General features: G+C 39.5%; 2 protein-coding genes across 5 annotated transcripts in view; one reads left to right on the forward strand and one right to left on the reverse strand.

Annotated features, from left to right (window-relative positions):
• Positions 1–305: 305 nt before the first annotated feature.
• Positions 306–3,935, reverse strand: SERF1B (small EDRK-rich factor 1B). Its single transcript, XM_030845144.3, has 3 exons — positions 3,725–3,935; positions 2,819–2,927; positions 306–572 (listed from the first exon to the last, which is right to left on the reverse strand). Exons 1-3 carry the CDS (start codon positions 3,729–3,731, stop codon positions 500–502), a joined length of 189 nt encoding a protein of 62 aa, XP_030701004.1. The 5' UTR covers positions 3,732–3,935; the 3' UTR covers positions 306–499.
• A 4,251-nt stretch (positions 3,936–8,186) lies between these two features.
• The window catches only part of BDP1 (BDP1 general transcription factor IIIB subunit), an 88,203-nt gene continuing 76,498 nt past the window's right edge, over positions 8,187–19,891 (forward strand). For all 4 annotated transcript variants that reach the window (XM_030845156.2, XM_030845177.2, XM_030845168.2 and 1 more), the window contains exons 1-7: positions 8,187–8,623; positions 11,092–11,368; positions 13,031–13,140; positions 14,370–14,429; positions 16,139–16,267; positions 17,988–18,121; positions 19,110–19,204. In XM_030845156.2, the coding sequence (XP_030701016.2) occupies positions 8,412–8,623; positions 11,092–11,368; positions 13,031–13,140; positions 14,370–14,429; positions 16,139–16,267; positions 17,988–18,121; positions 19,110–19,204 (1,017 nt within the window). In that variant the 5' untranslated portion in view covers positions 8,187–8,411. The remainder of the gene's footprint in view (positions 8,624–11,091; positions 11,369–13,030; positions 13,141–14,369; positions 14,430–16,138; positions 16,268–17,987; positions 18,122–19,109; positions 19,205–19,891) is intronic.

Below are 19,891 nucleotides of genomic sequence, written 5' to 3' on the forward strand. Positions count from 1 at the left end.
AATTTTAAAGCTGTAAGTAGAACTCTTACTGAGACCTCATTTAGTTTATGTTCATTTAGTTGCTATTCCAGGTGGGTTTTACTATTTTTTGTAAATTTTTCAAGCAAACTAGTTGATTACAAAGCAAAATTAGATAAATGTATCTTAAATTCTATTATACAATAAAGTTGACTTTAAAGATATACTTTAACAAAGTTTATGACAAAGATTCTAGATTTATATACAATATCCTATTACCTGATATTACCTCTCTAATAAATTGTATAAATGCTCACTGGTGATAAAAAACAATGTTCACCAATATGTCACATGCACGGTTAGTGTTTTATTCTTTGAAGAATGGTTCTGAAACATCACAATAAGTCAGGCTGAAACGTAAAGTTTAAAATAGTTTTACAAGGATATAACATATGTACTGGCTGTTCACTCTACAAAATCTTGATCATAGAGCTTATGATACACTTAGTTAGCAGCAGCACCCAGCTTTTCCAAATAGTCATCATTTTTCTCTTGTCTGCATAGACTTCTTCTCATTGGCTGCCTTCTGCTTTTGTTGCATGATCTCAGAGTCCCTATATGGGGGGAAAAGGCTGTAAGTTGTTACAGGAAAACTGATTTTATGTTCTCATTTGTTTTCTACAATAATCCATTCAGTATATTAGAAAACAATTTAAAAGAAGATATAAACTTTCATGTCTTTCCATTTTCATGGATGGAGATAGAATGGTGAAGATAGAAGGTGAAGAATGGAAAGGCTTTGAAGTCAGATCTTATTTTGAATACAATCTGTACTGTTGTCATGACCTTGGATAAATGACCTCCAAGTCTTTTCAAAATTAGAGTAATACATATCAGGTTGTTCTGAGGAACACGAACACACACACACACACACACACACACACACACACAAGCACACCATCTGACATGAGGCAGCTATATGTAGAAATAATGGCAATTAATCTTGGTTGTCAACAAAATTAATTCACTATAAATTTTTTCGTGAATGAAGGGGCATTTCAGAAATCTTCTAGATATCCTAAGTGGTACCTAGGGTTAGAACATAGATGTTATGAATCTATTCAGTTTCTTACAAGCCAAAAAGCAGGATATTCAGGGCATTTTCTTAACCCTTTGTGTCTCTGGCTGAACCTTCACATACTGTGAACTAAAACCAGATTACCTGGGCTGGATGGTCCATGAGCCCATATTAAAAAATATATTAAATGGCTATGTATTCAACACCTACTATGTGCCAGGCACTTTGCTGGCTCTGGATTAAGTCCCACAACACCTTTGAGTTATTGTCCCTATGTTTCAGATTTAAAAAAAAAGTTAAAGGCTTAGAGCTAAATAATTTGCCCCAAATCACACAAAAAACTAAGGTCTGTCCAATTTCAAAGACCAGGCTCTTTCCTATGTTATTATTGCGTATATTTAGTATTAGATTTTAATTCAGGATGAGTAGCTCTGACCATGTTAGTAAGACATTTCTGAGAGGCCAATAGCAAAAACAAGGAATGAGAAGGAAGGAAAAACAAGACAGCTACAAAAAAAATGAGGTGTCCTGAATAAAAACAGTAATAGTTATTTTTCTGTTTGTAACCAAACTCTGCTGTGCTTGCTGTGTGATCTTAGTAATGTTATTGAAGTTCAGAGCCCCAGTCTCTCATTGCATGTATTGGGGCTAATAGCACTTTTCACAATTATGATGAATAGAGGTAATAAATATAGAGCATCTAGCACAGAGCTTTGTAAGCAGTGGGTAGTCATTAAGCAGTGACTATCACTGAGCCAAACTACACTAAGTTTCTCAATAAAAATATTATTTCAGGGTTACTGATCTGTACCATTCCACTGATTGGTTCACTTCTACTCCAATGTAAGTAAACAAATTTAAAGCAAAGCTTATCACTTTAACAATAAATGTCAATAGAAAGACAGTGTGAAGTGGTAATGAAGGGCTTCAACTTCATTAAATTCTGACTGCATATCAGAATCACCTGGGGAGCTTTTAAAATCAGGTTTAACTTAAGTATAATAAAATTTACCTAGAGCACCTTTTAATGTCCAGCCCCACACCAATTAATTCAGGGCTGGGTGTAAGGCACAGGCTTGAGCAGACATCAAGTTTTCCCACGTGGTTCTAATGTGCAGCCAGGCTTGAGGACCACAGAGAAGCCACGATGGAGCCTGTGTAGTCAATTCTTCACCTGGCCTCCGAGTTTCACATGAACAACAAAATTTGATTTTAGAATAAAATGAAATTTGGCTAACTTTTTTTAGAAACAGGAATGCTTTTTTTTAAAAAAAACTTAAGCTGTAGTCTCAAAGTATTGATATTTCTGTAGCAGTTTTGTATTGTCACTTGTATGTCAAGGCAGTGCACCTGCATTCTCTCCAATCCAATGGATCTTCAGAAGTCAGTATAACTACATATACTTTGTGTCTCTTTCAGAAGTTATCAATATAATTGGTGACCTGTCACCCAGAGTAGTATGAGTAGGATGTCTGCTTGCAAAATGTTTACCCTCAGCACCTAACAATGCCTTGCACATGGAAGCTAAATGAAATTCTTATGGTTGTGGAGGAGTTGCATGAGATTCTCTGCAAGACAAATTATAGCTTGAGAGCTTTAAATTCTTCATCCATGGGTTGGGATAATGACTATCGCTTATAATTTTAGTATGCCTGGCACACAACAGATATGCAGCTGTTACCCCTTCCTTGCAGGCCTAGTTCTACTAAGGATTTTAAAACTGCTTTCCATTCTCCAAAATGAAAACTTCTGTGACTTAAGAATTCCTTTAGCATAACTCACCTCTGTTTCCTCTGAGAGGCAGTCAAGGTATCCTCTTTTCTTTTTCCCTTACTAATTTCCTGGGATTTCTTCATGTTTTTCTGGCGGGCAAGTTCTCGTTGATTTCCACCTACAAAGAGAAATAGTGATGTTATTTTTCCATCTCCAAAATTAATAATTCCATTCTAAGGGTCTTATTTAAATGCATCTGAAGTTTGCTTTTTAAGAGATAAGCCAGCAGAGTACTGCACTGAATGGTGTTCCAGGGATCTGACGACAAGGAGGAAGCTTAAACGTAAACACTAAAGTTCCTAACAGTATTATGATACCAGTTAAGGTGTTCCCTGGCTATAAACACCAGATCTCTTAAAGGAGGCGTTCCAATCGTCTGTCTCTATGGGCCAGTATTCCAAAATAAGTTCTGGCTTTTGAGAGGTGTGGGTGAAGAGAGAAAGATACACCACAGATTACACCTCGCACACACACGTTGGTCCATCATAATTCAACTGTTAAGCGAGCATTACAGATGCTTGTAAAACATTACCTTCGAGGGCCAAACAAAAGAACTAGAGAGGAGACTTAGAGTTCCCTGTCCTCGTTAGGCCTCACGACCTTAATTAAGTATTAAGTACCAGCTATAAACCACCTCCAGACCAGGATCCCTCCCGGGGCTCCACACACCTCACCACCGGGGAGGTGTTCCTTACCGTGTAAACTCGCACCCGAGGGGCAGGCACCTGCCCGACCTTTCAGGCCGGACCGGAGCCAACCGTCCCTCTCCCTCTGCTGACTAAAAACCGGGTCACCACCGCGCCGGACGGAAGGGGTTTCACCAGCTGGCCCCAGTCTGCCCGCCCGCCGCGCCTTGGAGCTCGACTTCCTCTCCGGACGCTCCCCGCCGCTTCCCCTACCCGTCCGCATACTCACGGGCCATGTTGACCACCGGACCGAGCCTGGAAAAGAGCGACTCGGAAAAGCAAAGACTTGTTCGCACGCTCAGCGGCCGTCCCCACCCGTCGATCTGGAAGCCTAAGCCCGCGCGGGCCCTCAGCAGGGACACGCCTGTGCTCGGTGGACGGCCCAGCCCAACGAAGCCAGACAACAGCAGTCGCCGTGGCCGGCGAGTGACTGCGCGTGCGTGGCCGGTGGGGGGGGGCGGGGCGGTGCCCGACTAGGGCCCAGGAGCCGCAGCTCCGGGGTTAGTCGTCCGTCCCCGGGGCGTTTCGGCCGTTTAAGTTTGCTAGAGTCGAGAAAGCGAGCCCTGTGTCTGAGCGAGGCATGGACGTGTGTGGATTTTCCCTGTGTATACCGGTCACTGGGACTTAGCCAGCCCCTATTTTTTTTGATAACGACGTTAAACGCTACAATATCTAACTTTTCGAAAAGGAAAGTTAGCTTTTTTACATCCCGTTGCAGAGGCGGGGACAGAACAGATTGAGGGTTAACTCTTTTGAGAGCCAGTGTTGGCCCTTCATAGTTTCCTTCTTTTTTTTTTTTTTTTTTTTTTTTTTTTGCGATACGTGAGCCTTTCACTGTTGTGGCCTCTCCCGTTGCGGAGCACAGGCTCCGGACGCGCAGGCTCATTGGCCATGGCTCACGGGCCCAGCCGCTCCGCGGCATGTGGGATCTTCCCCGACCGGGGCAAGAACCCGTGTCCGCTGCATCGGCAGGCGGACTCTCAACCACTGCGCCACCAGGGGAGCCCCATATTTTCCTTCTTTATTCACGCACCAAGCCTGCAAGGTAGACTTCATTGTTCACATTTTACGAAACAGGCGACTGAGACTCTGAGACCAGAAGCGCTGACCTAATAGGTAGGGACGGGTAGAAATAAGATTCAAATTTAAAACGGACTCTAAAGTCTGTTCATTTCCCGTTTGATCCCAGTGCGCTTGTCACGGTCGACAGTACTTTAGGAGTTCTGTGGCTCTGTGCCTGGGTTGTGTGATGGGGAGAGAATGCTAGGGAATGCAGTCTTACCACGAATTCAGAATAGCCCAGAATAACCTTAAACCTATGTAAAAGCTATGGAGCATCTGCCATTGCTAGAAACAGACGTGTAAAGATGCTTGATACTTATTTTCTTCATCTATTCCGTTAATTATTACAAACTGAGAAATGTGTAGAGTTAGTCTGGACACCCTGAAATCACCCTTTTTTTTTTTTAAGTTTTTAATTTGGAAGATTTCAAACATATACAAAAGTATAGAAAATACTATAATGGACCTCCAAGTATATAAGACCAAGCTTCAACAATTTTTATTTCATCTCATAAAAATTACCTGAGGGTGTTGGAGATGGAATGTCTGGGTTGAAAGCCCAGCTCTCCCAATGAGTAGTTGTGTGAACTTGGGAATGTCATTTCATTGCATTAAAGCTTCCTTACTAGTAAAATGGGGAGGTAACTGTACCTCCTTCATTAATCAAATTAATATATGTGAAGTAGTAAGTGCCCAGCACAGGATAGCACTCAACATACTAGCTATACTTGTCATCATTCTTTCAACCTCAGAGAGCCTTTCATGCTTATCACTCTCCCTATGTCCCACCCCTCCTCCTCAATACTGCTTACAGGCCAGGTGTCTCCACGTAGGGACCTCTTCTGCAGTAACTTGAGCAGGGGAAAGATTGACTTTCTGGCCAGGCTCTTTATAGAGATAAAGAGACCATCTAAAGAGGAAGGGAGGGAAGGAGTTTGGGATTGAACTTAAGTAGAGTTGTTTCTGTATGTGGTCTTAAGAGTCTAACTGAGCTTTTTCTTTGCAACCGAAAATACAGTTTTTGAGTTGTAGGGATACACATGATGTATCCCATGTATACAAGAAATGTTGGGTGTGTCTGCCAGAGAAAACTAGAGACTTTTAAAATTACTATGATGCCGTTAAGACTGTACAAACTAGGAGGAATTATGTGACCGCCCAAGGTCACACAGCTAGCCGTGAGCTGAGCCACGATCAAAACGCGAGTCTCAGAATTATTTTAAAATGATGAATTGGGCGATTGGGATTGACATGTATACACTGATGTGTATAAAATTGATGGCTAATAAGAACGTGCTATAAAAAAGTAAATAAAATAAAATTCAAAAATTCGAAAAAAACACTGTACAAACTTGGGATGTGTAACAAATAGCTTATGATGTTATGTTAAATAGTAAAATTGAATCTGACTCTGTTCCCATCCCTTTACAAATAGGAAATTAAATCCTAGTCATTATTTACTTCTTTACCTGCAGAAATGTGGGAATACCATAGACTCTTAGGTGAAACAGAGCGTTTGGGGAAAGGCCTTATGTCTTCAGTCTATACTGGAATATGTTGTTCAAAGCTGTACGGTTCTGGCAGTAGCGCCAAGATTCCTGAGATATCTGCAGCAGGGGTTATTTTTCTCAGGTCCTTGAGCTTCCTTAGGTGTGTTTGAGGTCCTATTCTCTCTCCAGAGTACTGGAGGGAGCCCACAGACCTCCATTTCCTTCCCAGTCTTGAAAGAATCTTTTCTCTCTGTACTTTCAGCCTTGCTTTCCTACTCTTAAAAACACTTGTCTCTCTTCTTTCTCCTTCTGGACCTAGCAATCTCTTCAATCAGTTCGGGATTTTATTCCTTTGACATTTTGTCATTAATGTAGCAGGATGTTCTTGTAGAATTTTCTTCTCCTTCCAAGAAGGAAGTCAGGCCTTTGTTTTCTATGCATCAGGGGAATTGTACTACTGGTTCAAACACTGGCCCATAATCTCTAGAGTCAGCCTCATCTCTGGACATTTTTCCTCTCATCATAGAGGACTTCCCTAACCACCCTACATAAAGTAAACCAGCCTCCCATTAACCTCTGTCATATCACCCTATAAATTTCTTTCATGGCATTTAATAATTCTTAAATTATCTTGTTCATTTGTTGAATTTTCCTTTCCCACACAGAATGTCTTGCTTATTGCTCAGTTGCTCTCTCCTGAAGCAGATTAAGAATGCTCACGTTAATTTACAAAGTTTTGGGACTAGCCTGGTGGTCCAGTGGGTAAGACTCTGAGCTCCCACTGCAGGGGGCCCGGGGTTCGATCCCTGGTCAGGGAACTAGATGCTGCATGCATGCCACCAGTTAAGATCCCGCATACCACAATGACGATCCCGAGTGCAGCAACTAAGACCCAGTGCAGCAAAATAAATTAGAAATATATATATATATTTAAAAAGTTCCATGTTTCTCCCAAAATGAGCCTAATAACATATTTTTTTAAAAATTTACAAAGTTTTAACCATATTTTTTTCCTTTTTTTCTTCTTTTTAAACTTTTGGCTGTGCCGCAGGGCTTGCGGGACCTGTTTCCTGATCAGGGATGGAACCCATACCCTCAGCACTGAAAGCGCGGAGTCCTAGCCACTGGACCGCCAGGGAATTCCCATTAACTATAATAATTTTTGAACAGGTATTACATTCACATTAAAAAGTGAACAAGGATATACAGTGAATGTTCTTTTTTCCCACGATGTGTTTCCCAGGAACTCAGTTCCCTTCCTAGGAGTTATCTATTATCACTTTCTTCACACTTTAATTTCTAATCTATGTTCTACTCATTTTAGAATTTTTAAAAATATATATTTATTTATTCATGGCTGTGTTGGGTCTTCGTTACTGTGCTTGGGCTTTCTCTAGTTGGCGGTGAGCGGGGTCTACTCTTCGTTGTGGTGTGAGGGCTTCTCTTGTTGCGGAGCACGGGCTCTAGGTGCGCGGGCTTCAGTAGTTGTGGCACAGGGGCTCAGTAGTTGTGGCTCGCGAGCTCTAGAGCTCAGGCTCAGTAGTTGTGGCGCACAGGGATCTTCCCCCGCCAGGGCTCAGGGCTCGAACCCGTGTCCCTTGCATTGGAAGGCAGATTCTTAACCACTGCGCCACCAGGGAAGCCCCTCGTTTTAGAATTTTTAAGCCTTAGGGATGCGCTGATGAACAGGCAGCGTTCTACCAGACCCTCTTAAAAAAAAAAAAAGCCAGCAATTTGTTTTTGTTTTTGCCTGCATTCTCATCCCCCCCACCCTCAGCCCCCCCTCGCCGCGCAGCTTGAGGGATCTTAGTTCCCAACCAGGGATGGAATTCGCACCACCCCCAGTGGACGCGCGGAGTCTTAACCACTGGACAGCCAGGGAAGTCCTACGGCCAGGAATTTTAATAGTTCCTGTAAAAGTTTGGACTGAAGGACTGCCTACCTCCTTCTGCTCTTTTGAACAAATCCTAAGGAGCCCTGCAGAAGGAAAAGTACACCGTCTGGCGTCTCAATTTCCGGTTCACCGGTAACCCAGGCTCCATAACTTGACGGTTACCATGGCTCCGGTGCTGTGCGTCATTCCGCGGCGCTGGATCATGACGTAATCAGTTCCGGCGCCCTCTGAGGGCGGGGGAACGAGGTACCGGGGGAAACTTAGCTGTTAGTGTAGCAGGGTCATGAAGAAGAGGCGGCGGCGGGAGATCGGAGGCGGCGGCGGGGGAGTAAAACTGCGGTAGCTGCCCACTGGGCTGTTGGTGTGGCTTTGTGGGAAGGGCGTAGTTCCTAAAGCCCTCTCCAGGCAGCGGTAGGGGCTCGGGGTTGAGAGCGGCCGTGGGTCGCCTCCCCGGGCCCCCTGGCTCCGCCATGTTCCGCAGGGCACGCCTTAGCGTGAAGCCCAATGTCAGGCCTGGAGCAGGCGCCAGGGGCTCCACCGCCCCCAATCCACAGCGTGAACGAGAGGCTCCCAGGCCGCCGGAGCCTGCAGCGGCCTCTGTCCCAAAGCCAGCGGAATCCACAGATGTGCCCCCGGTGGATTGTGGGGAAAAGGAGCTCCGAGAAAAGACTCCCAAGAGCAGGTAAGTACTTGCAGAGGGGAGCATTTTCATCTGCCCCGCCTCTCCGGGCGTGTCACCTGGAAGCTGAGCAAAGAAACTTTACCGTAGAAGTACCCCCTCGCTTGTACTAAGCCTGACAGTTGAGGCCGAGGAACACACTGCCAACTGTAGTTGGTCCCTCTAACCACGGTGAGGCAAGTGTGGATTTTGTTACAGCGTGTAGATTCTCGGGGAGGCGACCATGTCTTCAAGTGGTGGTGGGAGGAATCCAGGTCTAGCAATCTTCAAGAAAATCCACACGTGGTACTATTCATTAGAGCATTTAGATTACCGCAGTTTTCATTCTTTTGGAGTACTTTACGGGAGTAAGTTGTTTTTTTTAAATCTTGAAAACATTTTTTTTTTAAAAGAAGAGCAGTGTTACTTTGATTCTGCTGATTTATGTCAATGGAAAGGAACTGGTTACTTGTTTTGATTTGAGGGTGTGCCCCTTTAACTATGGTGACCATGTTTTCTGAACAGAAAAGCATGTGTCATGTACCACAGTTAGATTCAGGATTCTTCTACTTAAGTTAACAGTTTATGGACTTTGCCCAGGCAGAATGTACTCATCTGCAAAATGGGGATAATGTAACTCTTTATTGTGGAGATTAGAAATAACTGATATAAACTGTCTTGCACGGGACATGACAGAATAGTTGCCTACCTTTAGGTGTTTAAAGGTGATGGAGCAAAGTAGTTAAAGTTAAGACATGTTGAGCTAATAATGGCCTCTGTTTTTATACTATAAATGTGAGGAAACCAATGAAAATCAACCCTATTAAATAACAGTGAGATGGTATAAATTTATACTGTGACAGGAAGGTGACAATTTTATTCTTTTCTCTTTTGGCTTGGCTTCTGTTGACCTCAGCAGGTGCTTAGTATAGAGTATTATTTTGATAGCTTAATTATGCTTAGTAATTTCCAAGTTTCTTACATGAATTTGTTTCAGAATTTCTCCCAACAGTGGAATAGAAATACCAGTTACTGTTAAATTAATAAAGTTCACAGAGATCCTGTTAACTTCATGTGAATGTATGATTATTGATAATTTAGTAAATTACTTATTCTGTAGTCTTGAGACATTTAAGCTCAAGGATATTGCTTTCTTAGACTTGACATTTAGGGACTATACTTGGTTTTTTATCATGTGTTTCCTTTTTTTTTTGGTGGGTCTTTGCTAATTGTAAAAATCCATAGGGTATATGTTCTGTCCTTATGCATTCATGTTGATTGGGTGAAATGCAAATGGCACATGTATCACATTATAAGGGCTGAGATAAGAATTTAAATTGGATACTTTTTGGAAAAGTTATTCTATAGTTTAGGCATTTTTTCACTTTTATATAAAACTAATCATAACATATGAAAAAAGTAGACTGCTTTTAATTCTTGACTTACACCCTCTTAATTTGCTTTCAGGCCATTCCTGAAATATTTATATCCAATCTGAATTTGGATATGTAATTTGAAGTGACTGAGTACTTTTTTTTTTTTTTTTTTTGCGGTACGCGGGCCTCTCACTGCTGTGGCCTCTCCCGCCGCGGAGCACAGGCTCCGGACGCGCAGGCTCAGCAGCCACGGCCCACAGGCCCAGCCGCTCCGCGGCACGTGGGATCCTCCCGGACCGGGGCACGAACCCGTGTCCCCTGCATCGGCAGGCGGACTCCCAACCACTGCGCCACCAGGGAAGTCCCTACTGAGTACTTTTTTTGAGTGAAGAGTTTATTTTGATAGCTGAATAAGTAGAGTTATACCTGACAAAAGATAAATGATTTTTGCCTCAAACAGAATTTGGTTTGATTAATGTAGCTAAATGAATGTCTTCAAATACTGCAATACAAATATTTCAGAGGTTTGATATTTTGTTTGGTTTAACTGATCTCAAGTTGATAATTAAAGTAAAATGCCAAAAATTTAGATCACTTTAGAAAGTGTCAATGTGGATTATAAACTTAATTTTAAAAAACAACTCTCATTTAATGGTGTACAGTCTGTAAAAATACTGAATCACTATGCTGTGCACCAGAAACTAATATAATATTGTAAATCAACTATATACTTCAATTAAAAAAATTTTTTTTAGAACTATCAAAAGAAAAAAACCTCTCAGTTATCGAATAATTCAAATTAGGCAAATTAAGCTTTGTTTTGTAACTTAGGTTTTTTTTGTTTGTTTTTTGAGGTACCTAGCATGAGCATAAAATTATGTGCTATAATGTTCTTAGGGATTTGAAGTTTGAAAAGGATCATCAGTCTTCATTAGAATTCCATATCTGTTAAAAAGATGTACTGAACAAAAATTTTATTGCAACCTCTGTTGAAGTCATTGATTATTAATAATGAGATTTTGCTCTTTTGGGTTTTTGTCAGACTAGTTGTTAAGGCTCAAATATTTAAAAGAAGATCCATGGTGCCCTTATTTTTTTCTTTTAAAATTTCAACAGTGATGAAAAGACTGATGGTGGGAAGGATGTTGAAGAATCCAGTAAATCTTCCTCTACTGTTTCACAGAGAAGAAAGCGAGTATCAAGTACTTTTAGTCTGGTTAAACCTAGTGTCAGTGTTCCTTCAGAACCTCATCCTTTATCTACAGTTAATCAAGAAGCTCCACAGCCAAACCCTGTTCCAACAAAAGAGAAACAGCCATGCTCAGACAGATACCGAATATATAAAGCCCAGAAACTGAGAGAAATGTTAAAAGAAGAATTGAGGAAAGAGAAGGTATGGTAGAAAAATCAGAATTTTGACTGTTGCCTGCTAGATTTCTGTTTTTATGTTAGGCATCATTTGGAGGAAGAACAAGCATCTGTAGCATTTTGATGAGGGAAACAAAACCAAGTAACATCCCTCATGGTAATAGAATATCCCCTTTTGTTTGTTTGTTTGTTTGTTTTTTGGCTGCTGGATCTTTCCCAGCCAGGGATTGGACCCGTGCCCCCTGCAATGGAAGCGCAGAGTCTTAACCACTGGACTGCCAGGGAAGTCCCAGAATATCCCCTTTTGTTAACAGAACGATTGAGAAGCACTATAGAGTTAATAAGCTATTTTTTCCACGATATTAATTTTTGTATATTTTTTTCATCTATATCTTTCATTGTTTTTGGCGGAGGCCACAAATAGAAGTTTTACATGTGTGCACACACATATACAGATACGCCTACAGATGTATTTATAAACTAAACCTTCAGTGAGATTTTTCCTGAAGATGTCCAATTGACGCAAGTTATATTCATTTGAATTAAGACAAGTGTAGTTGAGCAAAATGAATTGGTGATGTTTTCTAAATTGACAAATTTAGACTAGTGTCTAGCAAATAGTAAGAGCCCGACAAATGTCAGCTCTTATTATTAATTTATAGAATGCCCTCCTTTTTTTAACTAAGAGGAAGGCACTTATCTTGGTGCTTTTTTTTTTGGCCGTGCCGCACAGCTTGCAGGATCTTAGTTTCTTGGCAGTAAAGCATGGAGTCCTAAGCACTGGACTGCCAGGGAATTCCCCCTTGGTGCTTTATATTCGTTATCTCGTTTAAATATCTCAGCTGTGTGAAGTGGCTATCACTATTTACACAGGAGGAGGAGGAAATAAGCTCAGAGAGGTTGTTTGCTTTGTGTCAAACATCAGTGGAGGATATGGGATTTGAATTCATATCTTCTAAAATCTAAGCCTCTAAAAATGTTCTCTGTTTTTTAGAATCTGCTTAGTTAGATTTATTTGGGGGAATTAAAAATTAAACATTTGCTTCAAGATTTTTATAAAATATACAGAATTCCAACTCACTACAGGGCAAATAAAAGCTATATATAAATTTTCAGTACACTATTGTAGTTAGTCAGCATCAGTAAGCATGATTTTATACATTGAGCTTTTATGCAGTCCCAGTCACTTTATTTATTTATTTATTATTTTTTAGCTGTGCCACGTGGCACACGGCATCTTAGTTACCTGACCAGGGATCGAACCCCGGCCCCCTGCAGTGGAAGCCTGGAGTCCTAACGACTGGACCACCAGGGAAGTCCCAAGTCCCAGTCACTTTAGTGTTTTAAAACTCCTTTATGTGCTACAACTTTTTAATATAAGTTTATAAATTTTTTCCTCAAATTAGGCATAATTGTGATAGGAATAATCTTCAAGCATTTGCAATGAGTACAGCAGTAGGCTGTATACTTAAATATATACATGTAAAATTCTTCTTTTTTAAAATTTTTTAAAATTTATTTTTATTTTTATTATTTTTATTTTTTATTTTTATTTTTTAAAATAAAATATTTTTAAAAATATTTTTATTTTTTAAAATAATATTTTTATTATTTTGGACTGCCAGGGAATTCCCCTAAAATTCTTCTATATTTATAGAAGCGTATCTCTGTGTGTTTGTGTATCTAGAAGCAATGGAAAAACAAATATGCTGTAAATGAAAGTCAGAGGCCACCAGATCGGTCCAAAATGACTATGAGAGACTTCATATATTACCTGCCAAATAACAATCCAATGACGTAAGTAAACTTTATTTCTATTTTACTTTCTTTGAGTATATAGTGATTTAAGTAAGTATCACTTTTAAAGTATGGTTTCATGTTTTCCAACAACATGTTGACAAAATTTATAGCACATATGATGTCCTTTGGATAAGAATTTTATAACAAAAATTAGTGCTATTTCGGACTTCCCTGTGGCTCAGTGGTTAAGAATCCGCCTGCCAATGCAGGGGACACAGGTTCGATCCCTGGTCCAGGAAGATCCCACATGCCGCGGAGCAGCTAAGCCCGTGTGCCACAAATGAGCCTGCGCCCCAGAGCCCGTGAGCCTGCGCCTCAGAGCCCGTGAGCCACAACAAGAGAAGCCCATGTGCCTAGAGCCCGTGCTCCGCAACAAGAGAAGCCACTGCAGTGAGAAGCCCGCGCACCACAATGAAGAGTAGCCCCCACTCGCCGCAACTAGAAAAAGCCCGCACACAGCAATGAAGACCCAATACAGGCAAAAAAACCAAAAAAACAACAAAAAAAATTAGTGCTATTTCAAGTAACTGTTTTCTTGGGATGGTAAAGATGCCCTTTACCTCTGAGATTAAAAAAAAATTTCTTTTGTTTTATTACCGAGATGCAGTAAAACCAACTAAACAACTTTTCTCTAATCAAGTTTGCCATTTACATTTCTTACATACTATAAGGTGATCTAAAGGGGTGATCTTATTTTTATATCCTACCTCCTCGTTAAGTACAGTGACATTTGATTAACAAATCCTCCAAGAACAAAGCTTCTTTAGTCAAAGTTAGCCTGGGGAGGCAGAGAGTTTATAATAAATCTCCTCACTGTGTTGTTGATGGTGTAGCAGGTGGATGTAGGAGTAATGGCATATTTTCAGTGTAGTCTTTTTCAGGCTCAGTACATCTTTGGCTTAGTTAAGAGAAGAGCCAGAAACCTAGGTTTTGAGTTGTTTGACATCTAGGAGTTGGAAACAAGCCACTTAGGTTGTTTCATGCCTTCACTGAGGAATTAGAGGGAAAAGTATTCCCTACTTAGGGCCTAACAAATTATTTATATTGATGACAAAAGTTTTTGACTGAAGAATGGAGTGTTGGACCACACCATCATTAATGGTAGTGTTATGGTATATCATAAAAAAATTGCAAGTTAAAATTATTTGCTTCTTCCTCAGATAGAATTGACGAAATGTAAATTACTTATTTATTAATAAAGGTATGTTTTGACTTGTGTTTAATAGTTCTTCACTGGAGCAAGAAAAGAAAACTGAAAAATCATTGACACCAGTCCAGACAAGAGAGTAAGCATCTCATCTGTTTTGAATATATTCTGTTATGGGTAAATTAAAAAAAAAATGAAATCAGGGCTTCCCTGGTGGCGCAGTGGTTGAGGGTCTGCCTGCCGATGCAGGGGACGCGGGTTCGTGCCCCGGTCCGGGAGGATCCCACATGCCGCGGAGCGGCTGGGCCCGTGAGCCATGGCCGCTGAGCCTGCGCGTCCGGAGCCTGTGCTCTGCAACGGGAGAGGCCACAGCAGTGAGGGGCCCGCGTACCACAAAAAAAAACCCAAAAAAAAACAAATGATGCTTCCTGTTTTAGTTAAATTACATGTGATAGGAATTTTTAAATGGAATCACAAGAATAAAAGTTACTGCTTGATTTAAGTCAACATAAAAGCCTCACACTCCTTGTATATTACATGTATAAATAGAGTTATGATTTTAAATTAAAGCGTTTAGAATTAAAAAGGGTTTTGTTTCAGAATAATAATATTCACATGGTACAAAATTCAAAAGGAACAAAAGTGTACTGAGAAAAGTTTTCCAACTTTGTTTTTCTGCCGTCTAGTCCGTCTTCCTGGAGGCCACAAATGTTACCACATTTTTAACTTATCTTTCTAATTCTAGTCTATGTCTATCCAAGCAAACATATAGTTTTTTTCTATTTCCTCCTTTTTCTTTCCTTTCTCCTTTCCCCTTCCTTTTCTTTTTTTTTAAGCATTTTGTATACACTTTCCTTCAGTAGGTATAGTTTTGTTTTTTGTTTTTTGTTTTTTCAGTAGGTATAGTTTTGATGCCAGTTAGAGAGTCTCTTTTTGTGTTCAAGCCTTCACTGTCATATATTAGTTTATTCCTAAGAAATCCCTCCAAGAGACCTCCTAGGAAGTTATTGTAGACTTGTAATTCAAGGTAGGGAATTGTGGAAAATTAGCAGAAACATTGGGACTTTCTGGTTGTTGCTTCAAGTAACAATCATTAAGTAATGATTACTCTTTTTTTCTTTTTTCCACACCGTGTGGCTTGCCGGATCTTAGTTCCCCAATCAGGGATTGAACCCGGGCCACGACAGTGAAAGCGCCAAGTCCTAACCACTGGACTGCCAGGAAATTCCCCATAATGATTACCCTTTCTTAGAATCCACATTGTTTTAAAGCAGAACTCACAAGCTTCAGAAATAGGTTATGTTTTTACAGATTTATAGGTTATGTTTCTTTCAATAAGACCTTAAGGAGATAATGTAATTGAATGGAAAGTATATGGAATTTGGAGTCATTATTTGGAAAACTGTTTGGCTTCTTGGTCTGTTCTTACTGTTGTGTAATCTAGAGCAAAAGTAATTTATCTTCTCCAAGTTTCAAATGGGCATGAAAAACTAACCCCCAAGGGTTGTTCTGAAGAGGTAATAACATGATCTGGAAACTAATGCTGTAAGGGTTATTTTTGTTAATTCCATGCTATTGGACGGTTTACTCTTATACTCTGTTGAGATAGAAAAGATGAGCATTTATTTCTCTTCAATAGAGTAAAGACTCCTATTAAATGCTACTAGATAAAATTTGAGAAAATCTTATAACCATGGCCTTAACAACACATAGTATTTTCAATTAGGTTATAGGGAAAGTGGGAAATAGCTAGAAGGTTGAAAGTGCAGTAATGTGTTTTAGAAGTTCATAATGTTCAGGGAATATTTCTCATAGCTGTATGAATTAACCTACCTTTACATTTGGTAGGCAAGAAGGTAAGAGTACTCCTGATGGTGAAGATAATGAAGAAATAGAAGAGGAGATGGATGATGGGCCATTGCTGGTTCCTCGAGTAAAAGTGGCAGAAGATGGTTCTATTATTTTGGATGAAGAAAGGTAAGTTAAAAAAGAGAGAGAGATAGATTGTGGTTTTATGAGAACAAATGAGCTTTGTCTAATGAGACATTGAGTTTCTGTATTTGTCACTGTCACTTAGACTCTAATGTTTATATTTGCATAATGGATGTTATAAATAGAAAGATGGGTTACATTCATTTATAATTTTCAGAAATTTTTATAATGCTGTCCTTTATATGAGAAGATGGTACTACTGACCTTCCACCCACTAACTTACTACCATTGTTTTACTAATTTTACTGGTAATTGAGATGAGCTATTGAACTAATCACATGATGTCCTCCACTGAGAATATATTTCGAAGATTGACTCAGCCTTGATGTCAATATTCAAGCTATGTATTATTAACTAATACCATATTCTGGTGTGTGGTGTTAACTATTGAAAATACAATGAAACATAGGTTTAACATATTTTATGATTTTTAATTGACTTTCTGGCTTAATTTCTTAGTTATAACATTAAATTTCTCAAATTTGGCATTGTGGAATTTAGTTGTCTTTCCAATGTGGTTTTTTTTTTTTTTTTTCTTATGTGTGTTTTTAAAAAAAGAAGATAAGGGACTTCCCTAGTGGACCAGCAGTTAAAACTCCGTGCTCCCAATGCAGGGGGCCCAGGTTCGATCCCTGGTCGGGGAACTAGATCCTGCGTGCCGCAACTAAAAGATTCTTGCGTGCCACAACTAAAGATCCCGTTCGAGGGTACGAAGATCTGTGTGCTGCAACTAAGACCTGGTGCAGCCAAATAAATAAATATTTTAATTTATAAATTTATTTATTTGTTTTTGGCTGTATTGGGCCTTTGTTGCTGCACACAGGCTTTCTCTAGTTGTGGCGAGCGGGGGCCGCTCCCTGCTGCGGTGCGTGGGCCTCTCACCATGGTGGCTTCTCTCGTTGCAGAGCACGGGCTCTAGGTGTGTGGGCTCTAGGCGTGCGGGCTTCAGTGGTCGCGGCCCGTGGGCTCAGTAGTTGTGGCTTATGGGTTCTAGAGCACAGGCTCAGTAGTTGTGGTGCACGGGCCTAGTTGTTCCGCAGCATGCAGGATCCTCCCGGACCAGGGATCGAACCCGTGTCCCCTGCATTGGCAGGAGGACTCTCAACAACTGCGCCACAAGGGAAGCCCCAAATAAATATTTTTAAAAATAAAAAAAGTTAAATTAGTAAGGAAATAAAAAAGAGGGATGGAAAGTCTTCTGACAGTTTTATTAGTAATAAATTGTTTTATACTATGTAAATTCTATGATAAACGTAAATGTAATGCTATTAATGATAATTGTTTTTGCATATTGTTTCCACTATTTGGTGATGATGATTTTATTGGTAATTAAATTCTTAAAAGCATATTTAACTGCTTTGTGTGCAGGAATATAAAATGTAAATATAAAATGCTTATATTTCGCAGTATCCCCTGTTGGGTATTGCATGATAAGATAATATATATTAAATATAGGGGGCATGCAGAAGTCAGTAAAAAACAATTATTTAGGTGGCCTAAAGATATTTTGTAAATTTTATATTGCTGTTAAGGATTTTGAAAAAAAGTTGACATTTCTTTTTGCTTCCTAGAGTGAAAATCTGCAGATTCTTGGAAAATATGCGTACTTCAAATGTATATTATACTTTTGATATGATTTTACCATAGTAAATTTCAAAATATAGCTATTAAAATCTCACTGTTTGTTTCCTTACTTGTTTTTCAGTTTAACTGTAGAAGTTTTAAGGACCAAAGGCCCCTGTGTTGTTGAGGAAAATGACCCCATATTTGAGCGTGGTTCTACAACTACGTACTCCAGCTTTAGGAAAAACTATTACTCTAAACCATGGTCAAATAAAGGTAACTGATTTTCATTTTAAATTGTGTAGATTATTTATTGGAAATAAGGTGAATTATTTTCTCGGTTTCTGAATTAAACCAGGTCTCCCCTAAGTAAAAAAACAAACAAACAAACAAAAAACTAGCAAATTTTTTTCTCTAGCTAGTTTTATTGGCACCTTTCCCCTGCCCCCCACAATGTGACTATACCTCTGACTTTATCTTAGAAATCTTTTGAGGAGTTAGCATTATGGTCATTTTGGCTGGAATATTCTTTGTCAAATCCCTGTACAACAAATACCATTTTAATGAAAAATGAACAATATTTTTAATGCTCCTAATAATGTTCTACCTCAGTATTGTGTAACACAGTCTTAATGATAAAAAGTACACAGTTAGAAAAGTATATATTACCTATTGCAAGCTGTTGCTTAGTACTTACTTTTATTATAAAAATAATACAGTTTATTTTGGGAAAAAATTCAGACACAACAGAATAATACAGAATGAAAAGAAAGATTCACTTCTTTGACTTCCCCAATCCTGTTCTCTTGAGGTTACTTCTATTAGCAGTTTCTTGTGTATTTTTCTAGCTACTTTCTTTCACATACTACTTAGAACGTCTTAGTTGCCTACATAACAGCAGTATTATACTGGTTATGACTGACAGTTTTCTTCAAGGCACTTGAGACCAGATAGGCAGAATGTCTTTCTAAAAATTCCAGCTGCTTTGGTTTGAACATGCAAATTTCTTAAACCATGTTTCTATATAAAAGTTTAAAGAAGGTGTTTATAGATCCATGAGGTTCCTTGCAGTAAAATTGAGATATGTCTATGTATGTGTATGTAGATATATATTTCTATGATAAAAGATTTACTGGACTTTAATAAAAAACTTAAGTACTGTCAAATTTATTTTTAACTCAAAATATATACTTCGGTAAGATTTTTTTCCTCTGAAATATTTAGAAGATTATTCTCAGTCTTTCTAAATCTTTTACTTTTACAGAAACAGATATGTTTTTCTTAGCCATCAGCATGGTAGGAACTGACTTTTCTATGATTGGACAGCTTTTTCCTCACAGAGCAAGGATAGAAATTAAGGTAAAGTAAACCCATTATGTTTGTTGATCGAAAAGAGACTAAAAATTACTATTTTTTTAACCTTTGGTTGAAATGTCAGTCCATCCTTTTTCACTACTGTGTTTTTGGTACATCTGTCCTTCTTTATAGCTCAAAAAGTAATGTAGTATTTCTCAATTCTAAAATGAGTACAGGGCTTCCCCGGTGGCGCAGTGGTTAAGAATCCGCCTGCCAATGCAAGGGACACAGGTTCAAGCCCTGGCCTGGGAAGATCCCACATGCCGTGGAGCAAGTAAGCCCGTGTGCCACAACTATTGAGCCTGCGCTCTAGAGCCCGCAAGCCACAACTACTGAGCCTACGTGCCACAACTACTGAATCCTGCATGCCTAGAGCCTGTGCTCCGCAACAAGAGAAGCCACTGCAATGAGAAGCCCGTGCACCGCAACAAAGAGTAGCCCCTGCTCACCACAACTAGAGAAAGCCGGCGCGCACCAACACAACCAAAAATAAAAGAAACAAATAAATAGATAAATTTTAAAAAATAATAAAATAAAATGAGTACAATCTCTTTAACCTCAGTATTATATTTTCTTATTTATATTTTCCTATTTCTAAAATGGATTTAAGGGAGTACCAATAAAGCCAGTGAAACTAAGTTAGGTAATGAAAAAGGTAGATAAATGTACCAGAACTTTTGGGTTAAGGGT

Source organism: Globicephala melas, chromosome 3 (assembly GCF_963455315.2).
Source record: "Globicephala melas chromosome 3, mGloMel1.2, whole genome shotgun sequence".
In the NCBI taxonomy this organism is placed as follows: Eukaryota; Metazoa; Chordata; class Mammalia; order Artiodactyla; family Delphinidae; genus Globicephala; species Globicephala melas.

Excerpts from the sequence above, each read along its gene's own strand:
- SERF1B (XM_030845144.3), bottom strand. Across the intron at positions 573-2,818 it reads GCCTCTCAGAGGAAACAGAG|GGACTCTGAGATCATGCAAC; the intron begins GTGAGTTATGCT and ends CCCCCCATATAG.